Source organism: Larus michahellis, chromosome 2 (genome assembly GCF_964199755.1).
Source record: "Larus michahellis chromosome 2, bLarMic1.1, whole genome shotgun sequence".
Lineage (NCBI taxonomy): Eukaryota > Metazoa > Chordata > Aves > Charadriiformes > Laridae > Larus > Larus michahellis.
In genome coordinates, this window is record NC_133897.1 from 99,674,576 (window position 1) to 99,702,516 (window position 27,941).

At 43.0% G+C, this 27,941-nt stretch overlaps 1 protein-coding gene across 1 annotated transcript; it reads left to right on the forward strand.

Annotated features, from left to right (window-relative positions):
- On the forward strand, positions 1-27,792 carry LOC141738388 (sodium-dependent neutral amino acid transporter B(0)AT3-like). Its single transcript, XM_074573587.1, has 12 exons — positions 1-157; positions 7,924-8,064; positions 10,105-10,242; positions 13,282-13,463; positions 13,865-13,975; positions 19,496-19,608; positions 19,898-20,026; positions 20,589-20,745; positions 22,391-22,595; positions 24,296-24,455; positions 26,309-26,471; positions 27,580-27,792. Exons 1-12 carry the CDS (start codon positions 1-3, stop codon positions 27,790-27,792), a joined length of 1,869 nt encoding a protein of 622 aa, XP_074429688.1.
- Positions 27,793-27,941: the final 149 nt, after the last annotated feature.

The following is a 27,941-nucleotide window of genomic DNA, read 5'->3' on the forward strand; positions in this document are numbered from 1 at the left end:
ATGTCAAAAGGTTTGTCAGTGCCCCCTGAAATCCCTAAAGAAGATGGCAGACCCAAGTGGGACAATAAGTTCCAGTACATTTTAAGCTGTATCGGATTTGCCGTCGGTCTGGGGAACGTGTGGCGATTTCCATACTTGTGTCAGATACATGGAGGCGGTAAGACTGAAATGGGACTTTGCTGAAATATTAAACTACAATTCTAATATAACTATACTAACTTACGATGGGCACAGGAGTTATATATTTGCGTCACTTTTTTTTAACTATCTAATTCTCATAGATGCTTTGCACCCGTTAGATTATCTTTTTCTACAGAGGCATATTTCACTTTAAAATGATGCGTTTGTTTAGGAAATAAGACCAGATTGATTCCAACTCTCAGCAAAACTGATGTTAAAGTTTTTACATTGCTGCTACAGTCCCAATGGGAGCAGGAAACTGAACGGGCAGCTTGCTGCCTTAAGGAAAAGCGAGAAGTCCTGGGGAGGCCTGTGTGAACCGGCTCCCAGACAAATGGTTGCTGTGCTTTCCTTTGGGAAGGCGAGCGAGTCGTTCCCCTCCCTTCTCTGATGCTCTTGGGAGCTACCTCATCGCCTGGAACTGCCCCTGCGCAAAATTCAATTGCACTTTCTTGATGTCTGTGAGGCTGTTTAAGATGCTCAGCTGAGAGAGGAGCAATGAGCAAATGAAAATTATTTCGGTGGCAAGAAGCTCTTTATCAGTGAACACGTAACAGCTGGAAGATGCAACTGCACAAATTCAAACAAGAAAGGAGAAGAAGCAGTAGGTTAGATTCCTCCCAGGAGACTTAACATTTTCCATTATTTATTTGCAAGATGTGAAATCCAGTGAAACTCTCTCAGATGAGTGCCGTAACTGGGTGGCTTAAAGTCATAGGTGCAAGCACGCTGTTTCTCTGCGTTTGCCCATGGGAATGGCTGGGAAAAGCCTGTCACTTCAGATAATGATACATGCGAGACGTGGTAAACACTTTTAGAGAGACATCCCCATAGCAGAAACGGCCTGAGACCTGCACGGAAGATGTTCTGCAGCAGGAGCTGTAGGTCAAATACTCTACAGCATCTCAGATGGCCTTTGTATCTTGGAGCAAGGGAACAAGCATTCAGTATTAGCAAACAACATAATAAAACTAAAATAATGTAATATGTTTGTACTGTAATGAACAGTTAACACAAAGTACTCAGTGGAAGGTTTGAAACTAACAGAGGGGACCATAGCAAGCCACAGCTCCTCCGCACATCTCATTACGGAGTTGCTTCTGGGGCCACCAACTGCGTCAGGCTGCATGAACTTTGTGCTTCAGGGGTTTGTGCAAATCTCCATTAGAGATTAAGACGATTATGAAGAAATATTGTTCTACTGCCTGTAAAAAGGCTCTCACACCTTCCCACGAAGCACCAAGGGTCGTTTCTTGGTGCTGGAGGCAGGGGTCTAGCTGTGGCCAGCTGTTTTTGACCTCTTCAGAGATCCCAACCTCACTTTAGAAGATTGGCAACACTTAGGTTTGATCTCTCCCCTCCATCGCACCCCTCCGCGACATCCCTGCCCTACAGACATCTACCACCCCAGGAGAAGTGTGAGTTCGAGTGCAAGGAGACCCATGGTGACCTGTTTTACGGACCGCGCAGTGCTCAAAAAGTCTCTTTGCCTGTGTATCCGGCTTCTGAGCACTGCTATATCCCACGGGAGCCTCTAGGGACAAAGACAGACAGGTTTTAGAGCAGGTTTAAAGACAATATAAATAGGAAAATGCTGCAGAGACAAAGGCTGAGTCATTCTTTTGCATTGTGAGTAGTAATTTTCCCAGTGAAAAATTGGTATAAAATAGCTAGCAGACTCAGTAACAGCACAGAGCTACTTGGCATCGCTACAAACAGTGGCACAAGACTGTGGTCAATAAATGATAATGTATGGATGTGCGGCCAGTGTTTGGTCACCGGATTTTAACAAAGGGCCGAGGGAACTCAACAGCAGGATGGACTCAGTGACAAAGTGCTGTGGGATTTGTGAATAACTTATCCCAGAAAGCTGGCGCTGGAAGAGTTTGAGCGAGCCAGGAAGACTTACCAAGAAGACAGAGCTGTTAGGTTTACGCCAGTGTGTAATGTGGTTGCATTTTTCTTCTGCTAATTTAAGGCAGTGATTTGATTTGGGGTTGCACTTTTGAAAGCAAACAACACAGATGCAAAAGCCCAATAGACTTTCAGGGGTACGGGAGCATAAATCCTGCTTGTGGGCATCTGAAGATGTGAACACTGGATAGACCAACAGCATCGTGGTTAACTAGGAGCCCTGAGAGGTGCAGCCACGACTTCAGCAAAGCCTGGTATGGAATTGGCATAGACGTGCTCTAAGGATTAATGACTTCTGGGGTACAGACCACAGTTTCACAACCATTTCAGGTGATATCCAAGGGTTTAAGAGTTAGGCAATGCACTTTTCCTCATTTCTTTTAAAAAACATTTCTCTTTTCAAAAACAAGAGATAAATATAAGTGCTTATGTATTTGCCTCGTGTCAGCTGTTCTCATCAGACCTCTGGACCTTATTCATCGCACATTAGTGTTACTCAGTAACTCAGATCTAATATAATATCAGTTTTGCTGGCATTTATCACCCGCTGCCGTTACTGATTATTTGGATTTATTGCCTGAGTTAAGTTAGTTATTTACTTTTCATGACTAATGGATATGAAGGTTGTTTGCCACAGTAAGTGGAGACAAACACAAAAGTTCCCAGGCAACTGTGATTGAAAAGAAATCTCTAAATGGCCCACTATACAGTTTGTCACTTAAAACCAACACTCAAACATACATTCATCTGAGCATACTTCAAAAAAACCACCCTGACTTCTAGCTGTAACTTAACTGAAATGTTGTACTTTTGATTATAGCTAGCATATATATATTTTCCTAACCCATAGGTATTAAAAATGTGCATAGTGCCCAAGCCTACAGAATAACTGAAAAATAGCTTTAATATAAAATACAGTTTCTTTCTAGGAAAATAAATACACATAAACACTAAAGTCCTGCTAAAAAGGGAGAACCGTTTACTTCTGAGGCAATGATTTACAGACTTTCATAACCCGTGGCCTACCTGAACTTTTGCTAGAATTTGAACTACAACTTGCTACGAAATGCAGTTGTCTGGCTCACTGTGTCCTCAGAAGGAAAATAAAATCTGAGAGGAACAACAGGTATACCTGGAAGATACTGTAAATAAATAAAAAGAAGTATGCTGGGAAGAGCAGAACAGTTTGCTCTCTGATAGAAAAATGAATTCTGTTACAACAAGTAACAGATTTTACTTTCTCTGTTGTTACCATGTCCTGCTCAAGTCCTTGGTGAAAAGCTATGGCATTTGGGGTTGATCCTTTAATAACTTTTTGTCTTTGGTAGCCCTTTACAGCTCAGGTTGGCGCATGCTTCCATGTGGGTGCTGCTCAATTGCATCCTTCAGTCACGAGTGTTTCATAGGGAAGTTCACCAAGGTTATTTTATAAGTTGATCTGCAGATGTTACCTGTCTTCATTTGAAACTCCTTGGTTTTCTGGACATGGCTTTAGCTCCTTCATTGTTGCACAAGGAGATTATGGTCATTCACATGGGAAACTCAACCCTGCGAAGTTTCAGAGTCTGTAAGACGTGCAATGTGGCCTGTCAGTCAAAATCAGTGCCATCACAAATACGCTGCACAAATACGACATTTGGAGTAGCTCATACTTTTCATCTGGATTAAGACATGTGCAGAAGACATGTCAAAGATCATGAAGTATTGTTTTCCAGAGGGACGGGTGAATACGATTAAGCTGCTGGGGTTTTTTCCTACCCGATGTCTTGATGTGATTCGTTGCTGTGTTGGCTACTACGCTGCTTAGCTGAACTCCCATGGAGAAAAGGGACAGGTCTGATAATCCCCGTTCAATAGCTAATAGCTTTTTCTCTGTATCTGAAAAAGAAGTTAGCACCTATTGCAATTTCTTGTAGGTAAAACATAAATTATCACAGGTATCTTGCCATTAATTTCGCAGCCTTTTGGAAAAACACACCCATCACCGTGTCTCCTATGTACCAACAGAACCGGAGAAGTGGATCTCTGAATGCTTGTCACATTGTATTGTACTGAGATGTACGTTCCGAATTTTTCAGACTCTGCAGATGAGTTTCGTTTGGAGTTACTATTTTGCCACTTTCCAGTCATTTCAGTCTTCACTGTAATTATTTTTTTCCATTCCTATATCTCTGATCTGAAGGAAATTTATTATCCATGTTCCAGCCTTTCAAACGCTGTTGTGTCTTTAGATCATCATTTTAAGTTACTTGCCTTACTTCTGCCAGCTGATCTGCAGGCACTGATAAGATGCAGTATTGCTCATGGGGATCAGTTCCTCTAAGTATTTCTCTACCATTTAGGAATCCTCATGGGTACCTCAACATCATTTGGGTTTTCTTCACTGTTTCTCACGGAGGCTCAACAATTTCTGCTGGTCTTGGTACATCTTGATTAGGAGGTCATCCGGCTGATGATACTTCAAATTGCTTTACGTTTCCACTAGTCAGGTCTATTGCTCTCTCTTTCTAAGATGTGATGAAACCAATTTGGCTGTTTCACTCTTCAGCTTTAGACTGCGCTCCTTCGTTCGTCTCCTGGCCATTCTGCCCTCCGGTGCATCAGCAGCTCTCAACAGGCGGCCTTGTAGTTCGTGCACTTTTCTTCCAGGTTGCCACGTGTAGGTGATATAACAAAGATCGTGCCCTTCAAGTGCCATTTTGCCACAGGGGGGTGACTATGGTTGAGCCGTTGCTTTTCTGACGTGATTTGCCTGTACATTGCAATCGAGGGGTCAGGTTTTAAAACCCTCTGTGTATCCAGAGTTTTTCTTTTCTAGGCTTTTTCTTTTCTACTGCCATGACTATCGAGCTATTTTTACACTACAAAACTTTCATTTGAATTAGGTTTGATTAGCTCTGTTAATTATTTCTTCTTAGCGCAATCTTCTGCTGTATTTTCATATTTGCAGACGGCATGCTTCTTATATTGTTCTCACGGTAAATGAGTGTTTTCTTTCCAAGTGTGACATTATGTTTTGCCTTGCTGTAAACACGACTGGAGATACGTACAAACCAGTACAAAGTAAACGGGCTTTTATCAGCAGAATATCTAAACATGCTCTGCTGTCAATGGTTCAGCTGGCAAACAGAGAAGGGGAGAGAGAGATAACAGAGGGCAGTTTGCCCTAATTATTACACAGTTATTTCCAGGGAGATATGATACGGGAGATAGGTCTGGTCCCTTACAGAGCGCTCTTCTAGCAAGGGCTCGGCATGGCAGGGATTGCAGAGAAACAGCTGCCGCCTGGACCTGACGGGGCTGTCAGGAGAGCTGGGTGGGCGCCCGCAGGCATGCTGTGGAGGGGGATGTTGCTGCAGGATTGAAGGAGAACGCAGGATGGAGCATGGCAGGAGGTTACTGAGTTCTTGCGGAAGAGACAAGCAAATTCCTTAGTATTTACAGGGGAGCATTCCATAGGTAGCTCCAGGGGAGATTTCATCAGGTGGTGAACCACTTAAAAATAAACCAGCTGCTGTGGTCCTTAACTCCCTCTGTAAACTTCTGCCTTCGGTGGGGTTTATAACAGCCACTTTAGAGCTGCCTCCAAGCAAGGGAACTACTGAGCAGGGGTACCGAGGATCCAAATAAAAGGATTTAACATACTGGGAATTAACTATGGGACTCCATTTTCAAATCTGCTTCTTAGCAGTTAAAAACACCCTAAAAAATCGGATCATAAGAAGAGACATTTATTTCCACCTTTGGCAAATTAAGAACAGTCCTTCATTGAGAAAAGCTTTGCCGATTTTTGTTCCTATGTGTCTCTTGATAAAGGGCTGAACTATCAAACAACATACCGTCCCCGGGTGTTGTACTTAGTTATTGCAGTACCTAGCAATAGGTAGCAAAGTTATTGCAATACCCAGCCTAAGTGATTCAATTTATCTGCCCAGCCTTTCTAAATAGCCAGGGATTGCAAAACACAGGAGCCGTTCCAGGAAGAGACCAAAAATCCCCCTGCATTCCCCAACCTCCTTCTCGGGGCCGAAGAGGGAGCAGAGAGCCGAGCTGCTCCGCTCTGCTCTCTCAGATGGTGGTGGTTGTGGTGATGGTGAAGCTGCTCTCCCTGCCAGTCTGGAGGGAAGGGAGAAGGTTTCCAGAGCTGGAAGAGCAGAGCTGGGCAGACTCAGATATGAGATTTGGAGGCAAAGTTGAAAAGGTATAACAAGGCACAGGTTTACTGACAAAGCGATGAGGAGCACAGAGTTGGTGTGAGTTGGTAGGAGGGTTGGGAGGGGACTGAGACAGGACTTCTGCCTTTGTTACCCCAGAGAAAAGAGAATCACAGAGTCACAGAATGGTAGGGGTTGGAAGGGACCTCTGGAGATCATCTAGTCCAACCCCCCTGCCAGAGCAGGGTCACCTAGAACAGGTTGCACAGGAACCCATCCAGGTGGGTTTTGAATATCTCCAGAGCAGGAGACTCCACCACCTGCCTGGGCAGCCTGTTCCAGTGCTCTGCCACCCTCAAAGTAGTTTTTTCTCATGTTCAGATGGAATGTCCTGTATTCCAGTTTGTGCCCGTTGCCCCTTGTCCTGTCACTGGGCACCACTGAAAAGAGCCTGGCCCCATCCTCTTGACACCCGCCCTTTAGATATTTATAAGTGTTGATGAGAACTCCTCTCAGTCTTCTCTTCTCCAGGCTAAACAGATGCAGGTCCCTCAGCCTTTCCCCATAAGAGAGGTGTTCCAATCCCCTAATCATCTTGGTAGCCCTTTGCTGCACCCTCTCCAGCAGTTCCCTGTCCTTCTTGAACCGGGGAGCCCAGAACTGGACGCAGTATTCCAGATGTGGCCTCACCCGCACAGAGTAGAGGGGGAGAATCACCTCCCTTGACCTGCTGGCCTCACTCTTTTTAATGCACCCCATTTTAATGCACCACTTCGTGGTCACAGTGGTTGTTGGTCATGGCAATAAACATCAATCTATCAGACCATTTTAATTTAATTGGACATTTGGGCAAGGTGCTTTAAGCATACTGATGAAACTTCTCCTGGTCTCATGAATCCCATTTATCTGTGCAAAGCAGGGAGACCCAAATCCGTGTCCCTTCTGAAGGAAGGTGGGGAAGATGAGGTGTTGCACACCATTTTGCAGGAACCAGCCAGGCTGCCGGCAGGGCTGATACCCGTCCCCAGGCACCCAGCAGCACATGCTGCCTCTGGCCCAAGGGAGCTGCTATGAGCAGAACAGGGAAGATGTGGAGGATACAAGTGGGGTTTCGTTGCTCCCACGTCTCACAGAACGACTTCAGTCTCGCTTACAGTTTTCCATTAGCCAGAGGCTCTGTGCTCTGACCAGAACTTCATGCAATAAAGTAACCTGGTCTCTTGGGGGTCTCCAGCGCAAAATCTTGCTTTACCAGGGGAGGACGGAGGAGCACACACCTGCGAGCTTTAGGGAGGGAAAGAAGGGGATGCACTGAAGGGTAAACACACGCTATAAGGGAGAGACAAACCCTTGTGCTTTATGAGCAGGGGACGAAAAGAAGCAGCTTAAAAGAATGGGGAATGGAGGAAACAGCAAGGCTATTTATAATGGGCTGTAGCGGTGCCTGAGGGGAAGCATCCTGCAGCACTAAGCATCCCAGTCCTTCCTCCTACATCTTCACCAACGAAATTACCAGCAACAGGCGTTACTCAGCAGGTACCCCTAGCAATGCGCCCTCTCTCAACACGTTCTACAAGGACTTTGGTAGGGTCATAAAGCAGACAAATTATCAAACAGTAATTTCGGTGAGATGCAGATAATCATGTGGCTCAATTGCACTTAATTATGTTTTCAGGGGCATTCCTGATCCCATACTTCATCGCTCTACTCTTTGAAGGAATCCCACTGTTGTATCTTGAACTGGCCCTTGGACAGTGCCTGAGGAAGGGCAGCATCGGTGCCTGGAACACCATCTCGCCTTACCTTGGAGGAGTTGGTACGTCTCTTGGGGTCCCAGCTCAAGGAACCACAGCTGAGCTCCCACCCAGCACTCACTTCTTACAGACCTGTGCCTGGTGCTTCTTAGAATACGAAAAGAAAATTTTTACAATGAGGGTGGTGGAACACTGGAACATGTTGCCCAGAGAGGTGGCAGATGCCCCATCCCTGGAAACATTCAAGGTCAGGTTGGATGGGGCTCTGAGCAACCTCATCTAGTTGAAGATCATAGAATCACAGAATAGAATCATAGAATTGCCTACGTTGGAAGGGACCTTTCAGATCATCTAGTCCAACCATCAACCCAACTCTGACAAAAACCATCACTAAACCATATCTCTAAGCACTACGTCTACTCGTCTTTTAAATACCTCCAGGGATGGTGACTCAACCACTTCCCTGGGCAGCCTGTTCCAATGCTTAATAACCCTTTCAGTACAAAAAATTTTCCCAATATCCAGTCTAAGCATCCCCTGGCGCAATGTGAGGCCGTTTCCTCTTGTCCTATCACCTTGGGAAGTGATACCTGGGAGAAGGGATTGACCCCCAGCTCTCTACAACCTCCTTTCAGGGAGTTGTAGAGAGCGATAAGGTCTCCCCTCAGCCTCCTTTTCTGCAGGCTAAACAACCCCAGCTCCCTCAGCCACTCCTCATAAGGCTTGTTCTCCAGATGTCCCTGCTTATTGCAGGGAGGGTAGACTAGATGACCTTTAAAGGTGCCTCCCAACCCAAAGCATTCTATGATTCTATATCGCTCCCATCAGGTGTTATTCTAGGTACACGGAAGCTTTAAATGCAAACATTCCCACCTTTGCTGTAGGAAGAATTACAAACATGAGCTCTGCTGGGCAACACTGCCCTGTTCCTACCGTATCTTGGAGCTTACACAAGAGTTGCCTGCCCACAGTGCTTCTCACTCCTCCCTCACGGCCCCTCCAGGAGCCAGTCCTCTCTGTCCAGGCATAGTCGGACTGGAGAGGGGACAGAAAGACAGGATGTCAGGAACAGGAGCCTGGCACCTCCTAAAGAGCCTAAAGCACCTGGGAAAGCTCCCCTCCACGAGAGAGGTGCGCGGTGGGGCTACTGAAGGGACATTATCAACATGGCTGGGCACAAGGGACAATCCACAGGGCAGTGTGCATCAGACCTGTGTGCAGTCCCGTACCAGCAAGTTTTTTTTCTAATTTATTTAGTTTAATATACACTGAAAAAATATATCTTATGTCCTGCGCATATTATTAGGCTGCAAAAGGTGAATGGGAGCAGCCACCGTTAGAGGGCTGAACCATCGGCTCTGCAGGTTTTGAGATGGCACCCTCCTGCCTTGCAGGGGCAAGGAGAAAACCTGGGATGATCCAGCCAGGACTGCTGGATCATTCCCTGCTTTAAGCAAGCGTCTGAAACTGGGATTGGCAATGACAGCCATGCCTGTGGGGGTGTGTGGGAGGAGAAGGGGTGGGTATGAGGAGTTATCTAAGGGCCAGAGGGCAACCAGGAAGAAATGCCAGGCAGCAGGGTGGTGGCTCCAGTTAAACCCATCTCCTACTATTAGGCATGTCCATCCTCCCTTTGCAAAAATGCAAGCAAGCAGAATCTGTGGTGTTGCTATTCTTCCTTCCTTATTGTAGGAGCAAAAACCAGTTACCAGTTTCGGGCATATGTTCATGATTTGGGACAAAAGAGTGCCCTCGAGCAGCTATAGCATGCTGTGAAACTTCAGTCTCTTTTGGTCTCCGCTATTAAAGCTGTCCCGTGTTGTAGAAAACAACGTATTACAAACTAGAGCAAAGATTTCAGCCCTAATCTTCTACGTAAGTGGGGAGCGTCAGCCTTCTTGGAGCAAGGCTGGTGAGCTGGGGGACTGTGCGCCAGTCTTTGGCTACTGAGAACACGAATGCTCATCTTTCATGTGCAAATCTCTTGGGGGGGAAACAGAAAATCTTGAAAAATTAGGAAACGGGAGCTTCTAAGAACAAGCGCTGTGACTGATAATTTTTTGGCAAAGCTTTTCTAAGCTGTGATCTTGTGCTTTCCGCAGGGGTTGGTTCGTGGATGGTGTCGGTTCTGGTGAGCTTATACTACAACACCGTTTTAACCTGGGTGATGTGGTATTTCATAAACTCCTTCCAAGAACCTCTTCCTTGGAGTGTTTGTCCTCTAAACGAAAACAGAACAGGTAACTACCACTTCGAGTGTCACTGCTAGCAAAAGGAGGATGACAAGTGTCAGAGTCTGGGGGCTAGCAAAGGAAGTTTTGTTTATTTTTTTTTTTTATGCTTGTGCTATGACATAAATACCAGTCTGAAAAAGCGTCCTCTGCTCTCTGACTATGGAGAAATAGTCCTTTATCAAGACACATTTGTCTGTTATCATAAACTATGTATCAAGACACGCGAGATTGCTAGCATAACTAAGAACAAAATTTATGACTACATCTTTCAGTAACTGCTTTAAATGAGACTTTCGAGTTTCCATTGGGTGGCGATGCATTGGTTATGACTCATAAACAAGCTCTTATGGAAACCTTTCAGCTCATTTGCCACGATGTACTGAGAAAGATCAGCTGAGTTGCCAGAGCAGGAAACACAACCCTACTGGAGAACTTTAGCTTCTGCCTGTAGATTGCTGAGACTGCTTTTACACATCCGACAGGACAGCTTCCTAGAGCAGCTAACCAAGGAGCCCCCGAGAAGAGAAGCCACGCTTGATTTGGCCCTGAGTTGTGCACAAGACCTGCTTTGTTTTCCTGTCAAAAAGCTACGAGAGTGATGGTTGCCTATTCAAATCCATCATCATCACAGGAACAACAAAAGCCGGGAAATCCATGACCCTTTTCGCTTGATTTCAAAATGGGAAATGAAAAAACAGTGTTTAAAAAAAAAAAAAAAAAAAAAACAGGGAGCAACTAAATAACCAACACACTTTTGAGGTGGTAGAGAAACTTCTTAAAGAGGGAATCTTTGAGGCTCAGACCAAATTCACACTTCCCATTACAAAACCTTTAGTAAGACCAAAGACAGACAGCATACCTAAGCAGGATAAGGAAGACTGCTCTCAGTTTTTCAAAATTATTTTTCAGCTTTCTTTTTTGTTCAGAGCATGAGAGACTACAAGTTCCAGGGCAGAACAAGAAACATAGTCTGAGTAAAAGGCTAAGAAAAAAGACAAAACCTAACAGAAGTCAACTTTCTTTTGGAGATCTTAGCACTATTCTAGAGTAGGAAGACAATTAGACATTCTCCCATATTTGTTACAAAAAAATTAAGAAATAGGATTATTTCATTTCTCAGGGTACAGACGTCCCAACTAACGAGCTAAACAAATGTTTTCCAAACCTGTTTTGGAAATCCAACTTTTTAATCAACTGGTTTGGTGTACAGAAAACTGCATTCTTAGGTAAGCATCTTTTAGAAAATATTGAAGAAGTCTTTTAATGATGGATTTGTTAATACCAGTGCCAAGATGGGAAGAATCTGCACTTCTCCATCACGATTGCAACGCTCTCCAGACCCCTCACCGGCTTCATTGCCCTTCTCTGGACACGCTCCAGCGCCTCAATGGCTTTTTTGTAGTGAGGGGCCCAAAACTGAACATGGTATTCAAGATGGGACCTCACCAGTGCCAAGTACAGGGGGACGTTCACTTCCCGAGTCCTACTCACCACCCTGTTCCTGATACAGGCCAGGATGCTATACGCTACACTTGAGTGGGATTGCGTGCAAAACAGCAGCTCCGACAGGAGACAATGCAGGAAAACTCGCATGCTCTCCTAGGCAGAGGTGCATTCAGGTCTCACCAGGCAGGGAAAGGAGAAAAGCTCCCCCGGTCTTGGCGTGTGCTGGACTTCCTGGTTACAGGGATTGCTACTAGTGCTGCCTCTGTTGGCTCTGCGCTGTGGAACCCCAGCTCCTGGAACCCACGGGGCAGCCTCCTGCTCTCGGGACGCACCTGGTTCTGGCTAGGAGCAAAGGCAGGAGCTGCAGCACCCAGGGAACTCAGGTTTCCAGCTAAAGACAGCAGGTCAGACGGGCTTCCTGAAGATCCTCTGTCAACCTCCTCTTGAGGCATTTAGGTTGCATGTAGGCAGAGGGGTGAGCATGGGTCATGGCACACATTATGTTTTCAGTTCCTTCTTCTCCAGGTGCAGAGCCTGGCTGGGGAGTGCCCGCTCCCCTGGGCACAGGTACCCGAGGTTCCTGCTCACAGAAGTCCTGGAAACATGAACCGGAGAGGCTGGTGCTTGGGTCTTGCCCCACTACAGAGCCATGATATAGCCAGGGGATCCTGGGCTTAGATGTATCCTCAGGTCCCTGAATCTCATTATGGCTCCACCAACTTGTAGACATAGAGCTAAAAAATTTCGTAGTCTCCACTGCAATTACAGCTTAGATTTTATCTTGCACTGAATGAGACACCTTTTCTATTTAGAAAGTTATTGCCTGCAGAAATGCTGGTGATGTTCTGGTGAAGATCTCGTGTTAAGTCTCAGCCTGCCATGACGTAGTTGTCTTGCTGCACATTACAGACAGTGCAGAAAGGCCAGTTCCGTCCATCTCGTATTTGATTTGGCAGAGACCATCCTGCCACTCTCCATTAGTATAAAGTATTGCAGTACCCCACCTGGAGTACTGCATCCAGCTCTGAAGCCCCCAGCATAAGGAGGACACGGATCTGTTGGAGTGGGTCCAGCAGAGGGCCACAAAGATGATCAGAGGGCTGGAGCATCTCTCCTATGAGGACAGGCTGAGAGAGTTGGGGTTGTTCAGCCTGGAGAAGAGAAGGCTCCAGGGAGACCTTATAGCCCCTTCCAGTACCGGAAGGGGGCCTACAGGAGAGATGGGGAGGGACTCTTTATCAGGGAGTGCAGTGATAGGATGAGGGGTAACGGCTTCAAACTGAAAGAGGGTAGATTTAGACTGGGTATCAGGAAGAAATTTTTTACTGTGGGGGTGATGAGACACTGGCACAGGTTGCCCAGGGAAGCTGTGGATGCCCCATCCCTGGAAGTGTCCAAGGCCAGGCTGGATGGGGCTTTGAGCAGCCTGGTCTAGTGGGAGGTGTCCCTGCCCATGGCAGGGGGGTTGGAACTAGATGATCTTTAAGGTCCCTTCCAACCTAGACCCTTCTGTGATTCTATGATTGCTCCCATACAGTCAGTGGGAAAAATACTACCAATTTTAAAATTTATTCTTACGCTTGCCACATTTTTTTCCAGGGCTCAACAAAGAATGTTACGAAAGTACTGCAGTAAATTATTTTTGGTACAGGAAAACTTTGAACATAACACCCGATGTCACCGAGAGTGGCACGTTACAGTGGTGGCTCATTTTGTGCTTAGCAACTTGCTGGGCCATCGTCTATCTCTGCACCATCAGAGGAATTGAAACCACAGGAAAGGTACGGAAAGGATAGAGAAGTGCATTAACCCCCACTTCGGGTCTTGCTCTCCAGATACTGAGTTTCACCACCAAGGAATGCCTTCTCCGTTTACCACACTAGCACCATTTCAGTGTGCTCCTCGTCCAACAAAGCTATAAGAGCGGTACAGGTGGCTCAAAATGACACTTCTCTCCTTTTCCATTGCAAATGCTTCTGCCCTACCAGTCTCCCCTCACGCAGTTTTAAGAACAATTTCGTTACAAATACGTTCTGCAAAAGCACATTCTGCTTCTTTTAAAGATGGCAATGTTCCTCCGTAGCTGTCTTATCTAATATCATTAGGATTGTATGTTGCAATAACTTAAATAGGATTTATCAATATTATTGCCAGTAACCGTCTGTCTGTCTTCTTATTTTAGGCAATTTATGTAACAGCAATATTTCCTTACCTGGTCCTAACTATATTCCTTATTCAAGGACTCACTCTACCAGGAGCCACTGACGGTCTGGCTTACCTCTTCACCCCCAATGTGAGTATTGCTGCTATAGTCAGAAATATTATTTTTCCTTTTGCTCCCCCTAAGATCTCACACTGTATATTCATTTTCCAGCAATTACTGATCTAGCTCCCTATCCAAGAGCTCTGCTAAGATCTTTTTTCTGAGATGAAGTGATTTAGTATTTTAATATGCTTTAGCAAGAAAAGAAGCAGCAAAGTATTTAACAGTTCAGTAATAAGCATACCAGAAAATATTAGGAAATCGAGTATAAGTATGTTATGCATGCCTCGGTCTTGAATGTGTAAGTGAAACTGAGGCACTTCACGAACAGAATCATCTCTCTTTTACATGCGATAAAGATGGGATTTCCCTGTCAATGCTACAAAATTTACACAACTTCAATCTTTTAAGAACTCATAAGAAAAATGACTGAAGGACTTACACTGCAAAGGGATTTTTTATTTTTTTTTTTTTTTAAGGTTGAAAGTAATTTTCTCCTACCCCTGTTTCTCCATAGCTGAAGTTCCCCCCCACCCCCGTAGCCTTCCCTAAGACATACCTACTGGAGAATACTCTTTTCCCATTTTTTCTTATCTTCTCTAAGAGACAGGAGTCCCACATCCCTCCATATGCTGGCCATTTCAGAAGGACCTCTCTTACACTAGCCTTAGCGGCCTTCCCAAATGCAAACTGAAACTGTCCCATGAAGTGGTTGCTATCGACCATAGGCTCCTCACAGCTCTGCCTTTGTGCTATAAAGCTCTGTAAAGCCAGGAGTGCAGAGGAGGAAATGCAGCACTCGCTGACAGATGGTCTCAGAGCATCCTCTGCCTCCATAGCCCCAGCAGTGCTTCCCACCACAGGAGCACTGGGTATTTCCCTTTCCCTTCCTACAACAGGAACATAAGCCAAGAAGCCCAGAAATACGCTATGTGCCAAGCCTGGAAAGGGACAACAGCAAGAGCAAGCTCAGCTGAGACACCTCTTTTATCCCTCCCCCTGCAACCCCAGTGGCCTGGACACCCATTGAATGCTGTCAGAGCTCAAAAGGGACAACCTTGGTCTTTACAGGAGATCAGGATGTGCACTTGCATTTTTGTAGGGCCCAGACAGGACAATAAATGCAACGCAATGTCTAAATGAAGAAAGCAGATCAGACAACACAAGCAGAACAGGGCTCGGCCTGTTGTCATTTGGTCTCAGCCGGGCTGTTGGGTTTTTCTGGAAGAGCTCAGGCATCTTCAGGACTTATGATCATTGCACAGTGAACTTAATGCAAAAAACTAGATATGCGTGTATTCACAAAGCCTGGAGGTATTGCAGTGCTGAGGGGGAGTGGATCATCGTAAAAGAAGAGCCAGATGGTTTTGCAGACTGGCGCCAGAAGTCAGAATGAAAATCCAGCTGCAATCAACCTGCAGTTAATGATTAGTCGGTTTGAGGACGCAGATCCTGGGGACATCCTTGAAGAGTCATCTGAAGATGGTTTTGGTGGTGAAACTCTGCTCTTGTCTACGAACACAGAAAAGCTGATGCAACAGCCTGGTAAGTGACATCTGCTATGGGTGTTGCTACTGCATATAAAGTTACAGTGTAAGGCAGAGAGATGGCTTTGTTAAACTAACATGCCAACTGCTACGGAGGATTTTGGCACTTCAAGGACTTCAAAAAGACAGTAAGCATACAACCGCAACATTTCCTTTCTCCCCTCTTCCCCTTAGCCCACAACTGCAGTACCAGTATTGCCTTTTTCTGTTAGCCTGTTTAATGAGAAACGATTCCCACCACCGGCATCGGTAAATACATGCGTTTTTCTTGTTACACTTCTCCACAGGGGATGTGCCAAAGTGAGTTGTACAGGGCGGTTGCTGGTTTGGGGGGTTTCTTTTGGCAAAGATTTACCTGGGCCACCCAGACCACATTAGCTTACAAAACTCTAAAGCATATTTCTTAAGTGTGTGATGTTTTCTTCTTTACCTGTCTTTTTGCAGGAAGCTTGTAAAGCTTTAGCAAAATAAAGTATGAGTTAGCTCACCTACTGCCTGTTTCAGCTTGCTTTAAATAAAAAAATAAAAGACCAACATTCTTGGCATTTTCCACTCATTGGAGGCAATAATTTCCAACTTTTTTCCAGCTTTGCAGTGCAGCAGAAGTTGTAGTTTCTCTGTAATAGCTGCCACATGCACTCTCTGGTGACTCTTACATCTCACTGTTGTTTTTGAAAATCTGTGAACGAAAATAATACCTAGTGCTAAAAGTCACATCTTACCCAGTTTCAACGCCATAATCACCCAACTGAATTAATTTTTTTTTTCCAAACCACCATTGTTTAAGCTCATTCACTTTCCAAGTTTGTATTTTAGTTCTCGTTAATAAATATCACAAATAATAACTGCACGCATATGGATTTTAAATGCGGCAGGCTGTTTCATGCAGAAATACATACCTGGCTTTTTGCCATTTGACACGCTTTCACACCTTAAATTCTAGAACAAATAATGAATACTTCTTTTCCTTGACTTTCAGACATGGAGAAGCCTGACGCTTTACTCACTCTCTCTAAATCCCTGGCTACCTGGAAAGCGAAGCTGACAAGAAAACAAAAAGATACTGAAGTTACACTCACAGGCATTTGAGGGGAAAGCAGAAGTTGCACAAAGATGAAGCAACACAGGAGCTGGAACAGAGAATTTTGGAAAGGTTCTTGGATTAAAAAAAAAAAATAATCAGAAGTAGCAGAAAAGGGATCCCATCAGGCATCAGCAATGGTCTCTACGCATTTCAGCTTCTGTGGACATCTGTGTCAGCTAAGGAGCACGAATGCCTCCGCCTCCAGCCTCTCTCACATCTGAAAAAGCTTCAGAGACTTTAAATATTTGGGGATTCTCTGGCAATGAACACTTCCAGGAACTTGGTTGGGCAACTGATGCCCAGTGTTCTGCAGCTATTTAACAAGCAGTGGGAATGGCCAAGAAAAACAAAAAGGCAGCACAGGCACTAGATCCTCTATCACAGGGGCAATCTGTAATTTTTTCCTCTATTCTGCAGTTTAGTTTTACACCTGATTGATAGATTCCTGTGAATGGACACTTAAAACTCCTTTCCTTCCTACGGTCTGTCCCTATTGTTTCCGGTATTAAGGAGAGTGAAAGCATTACCTTAATGAACTGCTGTCTTTAAGTGCAGTATTACTTGATGGCCACTTGTTTATGAGAAAAACAGTAGCTGTTTTTACACCAAAATTACACATCACAGGGATCCCAGTATTTTTCGACTCTGTTTTAAGACAGTTTCTCTCTGTGTTTCATGTGTTCCAAGTATCCAAACATCTCACCACCCAGGGGGGAAGGAATTATGCTTCCTTTCCTCATTACTTCCACGTTCATTCATTAACGTTCTGGTTGTGTATCTTCACCTGCATGTTTCTAGCTTCAGTAAATTTTTTCTCCTGGAGACACACTTAAGAAATCTGTGTGCCATATTACTGAAAACATAAAATAACATTTAGATTCATAATTAGCTTTAGACCAGATAATCATAGAATCATAGAATTGTCTAGGTTGGAAAAAACCTTTCAGATCATCTAGTCCAACCATCAACCTAACACTGACAAAACCATCGATAAAGCATACTGGCATTTCCTCTTGTCCTATCGCTTGTTACTTGGGAGAAGAGTCCAACCCCCAGCTCTCTACAGCCTCCTTTCAGGCAGTTGTAGAGAGCGATAAGGTCTCCCCTCAGCCTCCTTTTCTCCAGGCTCAACAACCCCAGCTCCCTCAGCCGCTCCTCATAAGGCTTGTTCTCCAGACCCCTCACCAGCTCCGTTGCCCTTCTCTGGAGACGCTCCAACGCCTCAATGTCAATAACGACACTGCCATGGCATGCTTGCCTGCCCACTATTTCTTCAAGTTTGGGGGTCAACTAGTATCTTTTAAGAGTCAATAAATGCATTGCATCTAGCACCAAATGAAACTATCTCCAGGCTCATTTGCCAAAGTCCCCAGTCAGAAAGCCAGACTCATAACAGTCGCATCTATCAGCTCTGACAATTGACTTGGCAGCACTTTGTTAAACTGTGAAGGCCACGTAGCAATGCGAATACCGAGCTTCTGCACTGCAATAGTGATCTAATTCTGCACCTGCACAAGGTCCTACCAGTGAGCGCTCTGGTACTGGAGGGTTTGCTTATGATCTTTCAAAATAAACCTCTAGAAAGGTTTGCCTAAGCTGAAGCATTTCAGCCCGTAAAGGTTACAGGTATCTGCTATGTTGTACAAAAGGTTGCACCAGTTCTGCTGTGGTCAAAGCACTGGCATCCTTGTGGAGCAAGCGTCTGCAGTAACGGCACTTGCCGCATCCATCCGCACTGAGGTGAACCTGTTATTCTCACTCTTCAAACTCAGGCCAGCTTCAGAGAAACCCAAAATGCTATTAAGCGTCTTTTGGCATACCTAACTCTCCTGCCTACAAATGCTCCTAGAAAGATCGTTCCTACAAACGTTCCTAGTCACGCACTAGAATGAATAGCACAGGCAGGGAGACACGGCACAGAAACCGCACCATTCGCCCTGCGTGATGACTAGGATGCAGATTTCACTCTGGCTGATGTAAAATGAAGTGAAATTACTCTACAGCCCTGGTATCACTTTGGTGCCAGCTGGGTTTTGAAACACTCATTCTTAACTAATACTGGTTTCTATTCCCCCTACTTGATAACGGATCGCAAAGTAATTCACTTGGCAGGGTATGAATATAAAACATCACCTCTTAGTTTCTGCAGGAAACTAATATTTATTGAGCACATTTACATTTTGCGCATTACTTATGTTTTATCTTTTTCTTTTAGACTGATTTTAATGGTAAGATTCCTTCTTAGTGCACCTATTTAAAATTGCGCATTATTCTCTGTAATCCAGCAATCACTGACTTTTTAATTTAGCTTCCTCTATCATGTTGCCCTTACACAAAATTCAAAATTCACTGTCAGTTTCTCCTTTTCCCTTATTTTTCCTATGTTGTCCTTTTATATTTTATTGTTGTTTTCACAGTACTTTGAATCTAAGATGGTTGTCTGCTTGAGCTTTTAGTCTTTTTTAATTTTTTTTTTTAAGTGAATTAGGAAAGCTATGGAATCACTTTGTGTCTTAAAACAATGAAGGTTCAGTATTAGTTTATAGAGTTCTAGGAAAATAATATTCTTAAACTGCAAGTTACCCAATATGCAGATTAACAAAAAAAAAAAATAAATTGAGGAAAAACGTAATGTGCTGTCCCTATTGTGTGCCTAATGCCTACCATTTAGAAACACACATTTATCATCAGACAGAAGAGACGTACAATGAAACAAATTCTGTAATTACTACATACATTATGTCTCCAGAAGCACCTGCTTTACTTACATGTTTTGTACTAATTTCCATTTTCAGTGTATTTAGATGGCAACACAACTCACAATTTCGGAAGTGAAATATAAGATGAGCTATGAGAACTGGAAGAGAAAAAGAAATTTTAATTTAAGCCTAATACACGCATTTGTTCCTATTATTTCAGCTAAGCACTTTGAAAAATCCCCGTGTATGGCTTGATGCAGCCACCCAGATTTTCTTCTCTCTCTCTTTGGCTTTTGGAGGGCTTATTGCGTTCTCAAGCTACAATCCACCAAAGTAAGTAGAACTACAACCTTTATAAATTGGCTAAATTCTTGCTGCATTTTGTGCAATTTTCTGAAATTTTCAGAACTCTTTCCTTAGGGTATTTATCAAGGTTCTTAATTTTTTTAAAGATCTTAACAGCTGCTGTCTTTCTAAAAGGCCAAATAGGTTTTCTAATGTGAAGGGGGGGGGGGTAAAAAAAAATCTAAAGAATTAAAATGTTTGTAGAAATACCTGAGGTAATCACAGAAAAAATACTGCCTTTTTTTAGTCACTTCACTTGTTTGAATGCTATTTCTAGAAATGACTGTGAAAAGGACGCTGTGACAGTAGCAATTGTGAACAGCTTGACATCCCTCTACGCTTCCATCCCAGTCTTTTCTGTTTTGGGGTTTAAAGCAACCACAGGCTACTGGGACTGCTTGGACAGGTGAGAAACTTGTGTTTTCAGTGTTGTACTTTGGTTTCAACGTCTAAATAGGCTATGTGTCACTTGCAAAACACGCATTTAGAGAATTCATTTTTCCTAAAAAGGAAAAGCATCTGTATGGAGAAGTCTAATATAAAAACAGAAAGTATTATGGCACTGAGGCAAGAATGACCAGGGGCAGTGTTTGTAAGACACAAGACAAATTATAAAGCAATCCACTGCAAGTAGTGCATCAAGGATCACATCTCAATCTCAGACCAGCATTAGAAGTAGTTAGAAACCAACACCTTTTCCTATTCCACTAGATTCACTAAGTTATTAAACATAGGTGGTGGAAAGGGTCTGGAGGCTTTGTATCTGAAAGAGAAGAGATTAAATAGTCTGAATATTTTCTCCTAAGTATTTTATATACAAGTCCTCATTTAATATTTCCTTTGAAATTGTAAATAACAGCACAAAAAGCAAACACAACTTTCTATTAACATCTAAATACTTGGCATAGCGTTTCCAGCCACATCACCTGCAAACACTTAAACTATTGATATGTTGGCTTCTCTGCCAGGAACATTATCAGTATCATCAATGAATTTGACCTTCCAGAAGAAAGCATCCTGCGACAGAACTATACAACCTGGATTAGTTTCCTAAATTCATCATATCCAGAAAAAATTGCTGGGCTCAAACTGAAAAGCTGTGACTTTCAAGAATTTCTTGATCAGGTACCATAATTGCTTTCAACAAAGTAACCCTTAAACAAAATGTGTAGAAGGACTGGTATTTTTTTCTTACAAGTACTTGTACTTTACTCTACTTGTAATGGATATATTACACATAAGCATGAAGCAAAACAATTTTTCACAATTTGAAATAACAACACTGCTGTAGGACAGTCAGAACTCCATGCTGTCTGGTACAGCGTGCAAAATTACCATTATTAGCACAAAACTAATCTTCAAAGATGCTCCTACCTGGAGCCTACCATGGGCATTAGATTCAGTCCTGCTTTGGTTTACAGGAATAAGCACAACAGAGGAAACATCTAACTGAAAGATTATAGAAAAAAGAATGCTGAATGGGAGTTTCCTAAAAACATATTTAGGAAAGTATCAAAAAAATCTATTAAAGTGTTCACTGTTTGCCTTCAATAACATATATGACCACCAGGAAGGTATCTCATCACTGTCTCCTCTTATCTTCCTTTCCCCATCTTTCTATTCCTTCTTGTCCTCTCCCTTTTCTTTTTCCTCCTTTCTGCACAGGATCTCACCAATATGTTTTTTTTTTCCCCCCAACCACCCTCCCCTCCCAGCCAAAACAGATCATGATCCTCCCCGTTTCGTTCTTTTCCAACTCTCCTAAAATGTTTCCCCTATCACTGAACACAGATGTCTCTTCCCTGTTTAATTCTCCAACCTCATTCCACTTGCTCCAGTGATCTCACCCAGTCCCGTTAACTCCGATTTACTACTCACCCACTTGTACTCCCTTGTTACAAGTCCTTACCACCTAATGAGAAAAGAATAGGGCTATGGATGGAGGAGAGAATAGGCAAGAAAGGAGCTTGAGAAAAAAATACAGTAAAATCTTAGGACAAAAAGGTGGACACATTTGCGAGAGACCGAGTGTGTGCTAATGCACAATAGCCTTAACACACAATGATGGTGAAACAGGCTATTTTACTCATGCGATGGAGAAGTCCAAGGACAACATTCCAGCCCTTACAAGAGTCAGTTTCTGTTTTGTCTGGCTTCCTCCGATGGCACCCATTTCTGATTTACAGCTTAACATATTTTACGTCCAAATTAGAGCAATGTTAGCATTTTTCAATGCTTAGATTTAAATATCCTTGTCCTTGGAAGACTGAATACAAAGAAAATTGGCTGAAGTTGGGTTTTTGCCTGTTAGCCCTTTCTGCCCGGGTAATTATGGGGTTTTTTATGATCAACAATTCACTAACTCTCTTGCTGATAGAGTGGCAATCATGTCCTTAGTTACACCTTTTTCTTTCCAGCAGCTATTACGTCATAGATTACTTTTTTAAAAACATATTTAAGATGGCATTAGCAAAACAATTGCTATTTCAATTACAACTCTCAGATCTGCTTTACTCTGGACCCATCTCTCTGTACAAGCTAAAATTCTGCTCTATGATTGTCTACACGTCTCTGATTGATAGACCATTTAACATTAAAACCCCCCAAAACACTCCCCACTTTCTCAACTGCTGGCTGCCACAGAGCCCCACAGGCTGACCAGCACCCTTGGCTCCAGGGAAGGACAGAAGTGTGTTATAATTCTATGTGCATGAGAAACTACATTTACCCCACTATAATATGCATTTTTATCTGTTTGTGAATTCTGCAGAGCGTATCGGGGACTGGCTTGGCTTTCATCATTTTCACTCAAGCCATCATTCTAATGCCAGGCTCCCAGGCCTGGGCCATCCTGTTTTTCATAATGTTGTTCAGCTTGGGCCTTTCTTCTATGTTTGGGAACATCGAGGGAGTCTTCACTCCTCTTCTAGAGCTTCGAATTATATCTAAATCAATCCCCAAAGAGCTATTATCTGGTAAGGTATTTGCTTTGCTTTGTTCAAAGAAGGTGGCTTCTTCATAGATGCACAAACTACCAACCGCTTAATATATAACATAGAGAGATTAAGAATTTGTACTATTAACTTAGCTATCTCACAGTGTTAGTAAGGGCAGTGGATTGTGTTTGCAGAAGATAAGGTCATAGATGAGGTAGCAGTTATGGCAGCAGCTGTCAGATGACAGTATTTTATTGCCCTTGCCATTTTTTTTTCCTTCAGCTTGCACGAACTGTTTCAGTCTGAGAAAGCTTGTTAAATTGCTATTCCTGGAGTCAAGTTCACTCAGAGCTGCTGCAGACATCAGGAAAAGCCTTGTCTTCACTTAAGCCTTTGGCACCTAAATGAGTCATTTTAAGGTAACCAGTGACATCAACTGGTCTGCCACCTGCGCACAAACTTACCACATTGTCACGACTGTAAGATAGGTCATTCACCCTTATTTCATTCGGATTCATGCTACTACAGATTATTTCACATTTTCTGTGAACACACTAGAGTAGAACACTAGCACTTGGAAAGTGAGTAATGAATGCGTGTGATCCTGTTCTTGTACCAAACCCAGAATCTTTTCAACCAGAGACAGTTACTGAACCCAACCTGCTCCTCAAGAACCAGACTTGGTGAGAGTCTGAGCAATCCTACTGATCCTACTGTGAAACTGGCCTAGAAAAACTTCTGGCAGTTTGGAGTAATGGATTAAAACTTCTCCAATGTGCCCTTTTAAATTCTTCTGGGGAACATTGCTGTCATGCCTTTTTTAAAGTCTTCCTGTGGCATCTAAATTATATCCTTTTCATTTTATAACTTTTTATGTAGTAGCAAATTTATTTACAACTTGATGAGGTAACCATATTATTTTGAAAGTGATTTTCCAATTGGTTTTTTGTTTGGTTTTTTTTGGATTTTTTTTTGTTTGGTTGGTTGGTTTTTTTTAAAAAAAAGGCTGGAGCCAGTTCTACACAGCATTGAAGCAAAGGCCATCTCAAGAGTCAGAAGCAATTAGTAACACAACACAGGACATGCAAATTGATTTGCAGTACATGTCTGCATCCAGCAACGCTTTCCCTCCTTCCCACTTTTTCTCTCAATTACCCCAAACCTATATCTTGGCTAAAGGGGAACTGACTGTAAAGAAGCGTGGTGAAACCTAAATCATGCATGCTGGGACATAAGGGACATGCACATTTGTAGCTCTGGGCCCTCTGAGCCGAAATCCAGGGAGCCCTTAAGGCTTTTCAGGTGCCAGCTGCCTGTGCTTTGAGTCTATGACTGCATGGAAAAACGAGGGCACTTGAAACTCACTCCATCAGTCAAAAATTAACATAGGGCAATAGCAGAGCACAGCGCAGGCTATCTGCTGGAAGTCCTAACAACTGAAGGATGCTCCGAGTCACACGAGCGCATTCCTCCTGCAGCGGAGTGGTGTCTTTTGTCCAACACACAGGGGAAAACCGAGTTTGGGAAGTGGTATTAGCTCCCCTAAGGAAAAAACACAGCTTGTTGTAGCTCTGCAGAGGGAGAGAGAATAAAAATCATTAGAACAAGAACAAAAATAATTTAGAATAAAAATATACTTTAGTATATATTTATTATAAAATATACTTTAGTATATATTTATTATAAAATATAAGTTCAGTTCAGTACTCCAGTAACAAAGATATCTTTTTTTTCTTCAGGTATAATATGTCTAATTTCCTTCCTCATTGCTCTGTGTTTTACGCTGGGTTCGGGGAGTTACTGGATTGACATTTTTGACCGCTATGCAGGCTCGTTGCCTCTTCTAGTCATCGCTTTCTTTGAAGTGATTGGGGTTGTGTATGTGTATAAAATTAAAAGGTATGTTGGAAACAGACGGAATTTTTTTCTCATAAGAGACAAATGCATTTTCCTCTCAATCCATGTATGTTACATACAGGTATACAATATTAACTTATTTCTGTAGCGCTTACCAGTTCTGTGAATGTAGTTACCATTCTTTGCTTCAAGTCTCCTATATTTGTAAGACAGGAGGGATAATCTCTGCATAGCACTTATGGAAGGGGGGGATCCTAAGTTTAAAGCTAGAAAGTCAACAGCCGTTGTAGTTCTTTGGCCAAGAGTAGTTACACCATCTTTCAAATATCCTCCTGTTATTGCCCTTTAGTTTTGTATAGTCTTGTGGTTTTTGTCTATCAGTATTTTTTCTCCTCAAACTTCATAGTAAGCAATATGCGGTCACTGCCTCATGTTAAAAGTGGGGCCTGCATGCTGACAATCCTCGCAGTCACAGACACTAATTACATTCACTCCTTAGTTTAAAAGCTTTCCCACATCCTTTGTAATTGTAAATGCCAGAAACCTTATCTCATTTTGATTTAGAATAAACCTACCCTCTCTACTCAGCGCCCTTCCAGCCCAGAAATTTCTGCAATTCTCAATAAAGATTAATCTTTTTCCTCTCTATAATTTACTCAGTTACATGTTGGGACTTCAACTTTCCAACTCTTTCTCTGGCACTGGGATCATGAAGGTCCTGATTTTTTTGTGGATCAGTTTGTATACTGTAGAGGTAACGAACTCACATTTGTCCAGTGCTGCTGCATAACAAGGTGTTTCAGTATCATCCCATCTTAAGTCTTACCATAGGTTATGATTTTAAAAACAGGAAACCGAAAGAAAAAAAAAAAAATCTTCCTCAATTACACCTGAAGTCCCTGCATTACATTTTTTACATGCAGTGTTAAGATCCTTGGAGCATTTCCCATGTTGAATGGTGATAACTCCCAGCCTGTATCTTCATAAACAACTTCACACATCCCTCTCGCTGCCCTCAATCTTCCACGATGCAGAAGTAGCAGCAAAATCTGGTTTCATGTGCTACAACGGACTCTGGATTCCACAGCACCTGTATTTTATCTGTTATGCTAGTATACGTAGGCTTTTTCCTCTCTGTTACTACGAGACATGAGCATAGCCAAATCACTTCTTCCTAGAAAATTTCTCAAAAGCATTTTCTCAAGAAAATTTCTAGTATCTTCAGTTAGACTAACAGAATTGAAGACAAAGCCGGTATTTAACACACACACACACACACAAAAATCACAATTCCGATTCCAGATTACAAAACTCTTTCCAACTTGATAGATACAGGTTACCATGTAACTCTCAAACCCAGAACCATGTATCTACTACCCATTCAATGTATAAAACTGTAAGAGATGTACGTAAAAGATCGGCTCCATGTCCAAACGACTGGCACTACTGACTGCAGAGCACGCTGCCTCAGATTGCAATAATTTTGCTTCTGACCTGATTTGATTCATTTGGTGCTGGTTAATACCAACTTCTTCCCAACAAGCTATGTTTGTTCCCTTGGCAATTTTTCCTTTTTTAAAAATGTTTGAATAGCTCTACAGAACTGCGCTAGTATCCTCATCACTTATTTGTGCTTAGAAACCTTCGACTAGGTGCTCAGGTAACGTAAACTGACAATGTAAACTGATCATTCATTCCTGGTAGGGAACAATAAAGATCTACTTTATTGATATTATTATTTACTTAAGTCTATAGTAAGTTATCAAAGAAGGGTATGGAACAGAAGAGATTCAGGGAGCTGTACCATGTGTTTAAAACTTACAGAAGAATATGAAAAAAGTGAAACTGTTACCACTTGCAGCTGACATCATCATAAATATGCCTCCTCTTAAAAGGTTCAGTGAAGATGTGAAACAGATGACTGGACGAAAACTCAATCTCTACTGGCAGATCACATGGAGGTTTATTAGCCCTCTGCTCCTGCTAATTGTCTTCATGGCCTTTGTTATTCTTCAAATACAGAAGTCACCAAGCTACGCAGCCTGGAACCCTAAATATGTATGTTCCCAAATATTTCCAAAACTTCTAACAAAAGCAAGAGTTGTGTATTTTTCTCCCTTACCAGGTCCTTTAAAAGCATTGCTATCTACTGCTTAGATAATGCAGCCTGAAGTGATGCAATGCTCAGAATGAGAAGGCTGCAGTATTGCACAGGGGTTACACATACTAAAATGCCCTTCTGTTAACAGACCCTCTTCTTGAGGAGTCCCACGTGCTCTGAATTTCTTATGAATGTGTGCGTTGCAGAGAACTGTTGAAGTGAAACATCTCACAGGCACTTCATACCTACAGGGGGATCAGAGGCAGAACAAATGCATGAGCAGAGCTTCAGAACTGCATTAAGAGATGTCAGGCATGAAAACATTTCTCAGCGAGAACCACCAATATCACTGGAGCCCTGATGTTTCTATGAACGCGTACTTTTGACAGGCACACAGGGAGGGAGGCTGTGGTCTGAGAACAGTGCTGGCTAATTCAGCACCAAAAACGTGTCAACGCTGAGAACATTTGATCTGGATGTCACTGTTTCACGTCAGTTGCAGTTTCATGGATCGCTCTCAGAAACACCATGCGTAGGGGTTTGAAGATTGATCCTGGTCTTAAACTGCATGAGGATTACACAGCAGCAGTGTCTCCTCCAAATGCCGTTAAGTATCTATCAGCCCAAGATAAAACTCATAGCCACAGGCTTGCAAAAACTGCATTATCATCATTCCCTTGAAATCTCTCATATAAGATTTCCCTATCTGGCAAAGAGCATGCTTGGTAACTGCTGAAACCAGGTAAGCTCTGAGTACTAACACAAATAATCAGAACTTAACCAAGAGAGCGTGAAAGTTTTGATAACTCTTTGGGCAACCATTGCATTTCTAGGAATGTGTCACACTTCCAGATATAAATCTTTGAAACTGTAAAACATTTACAGCCATCTTTAGACCCATGAGAAGGGTACGCAGAGGACAGGGTCACTGAATCCTGTTGTAGAGCAAGAGTAAAACTTTTGCTATCCTTACTATAACAGCATAAGAAAATGCAAATGGAAATCACAGTGAAATGCAAGCACACCTACCAATTATTTCTTTTGCTTGCTTTTTTATCTCCATAGGAAGGCTTCCCTATGAAAGAGGAGAAAGTTTATCCACCCTGGGTACTGGCCATCTGTGTGCTGTTAGCTATCCTTCCGTGTGTGTTTGTACCTCTGGTAGCGCTCCTCCAGCTGATCAAACGAATGCGAAGAAGCAAGGAGCCAAGCTTCGTACCACCAGAAGTGTTTTCATGTCAGGGGGCTAATGGCGACTTTTATCATCCAAAAGAATAAATGCCCATTGTATCTGTCTAGGAGTAAAGAGAAGACAGCCTTTGTTAGATGTGATTAGTTGCAGTGTGGTATCATCCAACCAACCTGGTTTATGCAGTTCATATGCTTACAGCCAATTACTAGCACTCCAGAAACAGTGCTGCTACGTT

Coding starts and splice junctions, on each gene's coding strand:
- LOC141738388 (XM_074573587.1), top strand. CDS start 1: ATGTCAAAAGGTTTGTCAGTGCCCCCTGAAATCCCTAAAGAAGATGGC. Junction 158..7,923: donor GTGTCAGATACATGGAGGCG/GTAAGACTGAAA, acceptor TTATGTTTTCAG/GGGCATTCCTGATCCCATAC. Junction 20,746..22,390: donor TTCAAGAATTTCTTGATCAG/GTACCATAATTG, acceptor TGAATTCTGCAG/AGCGTATCGGGGACTGGCTT.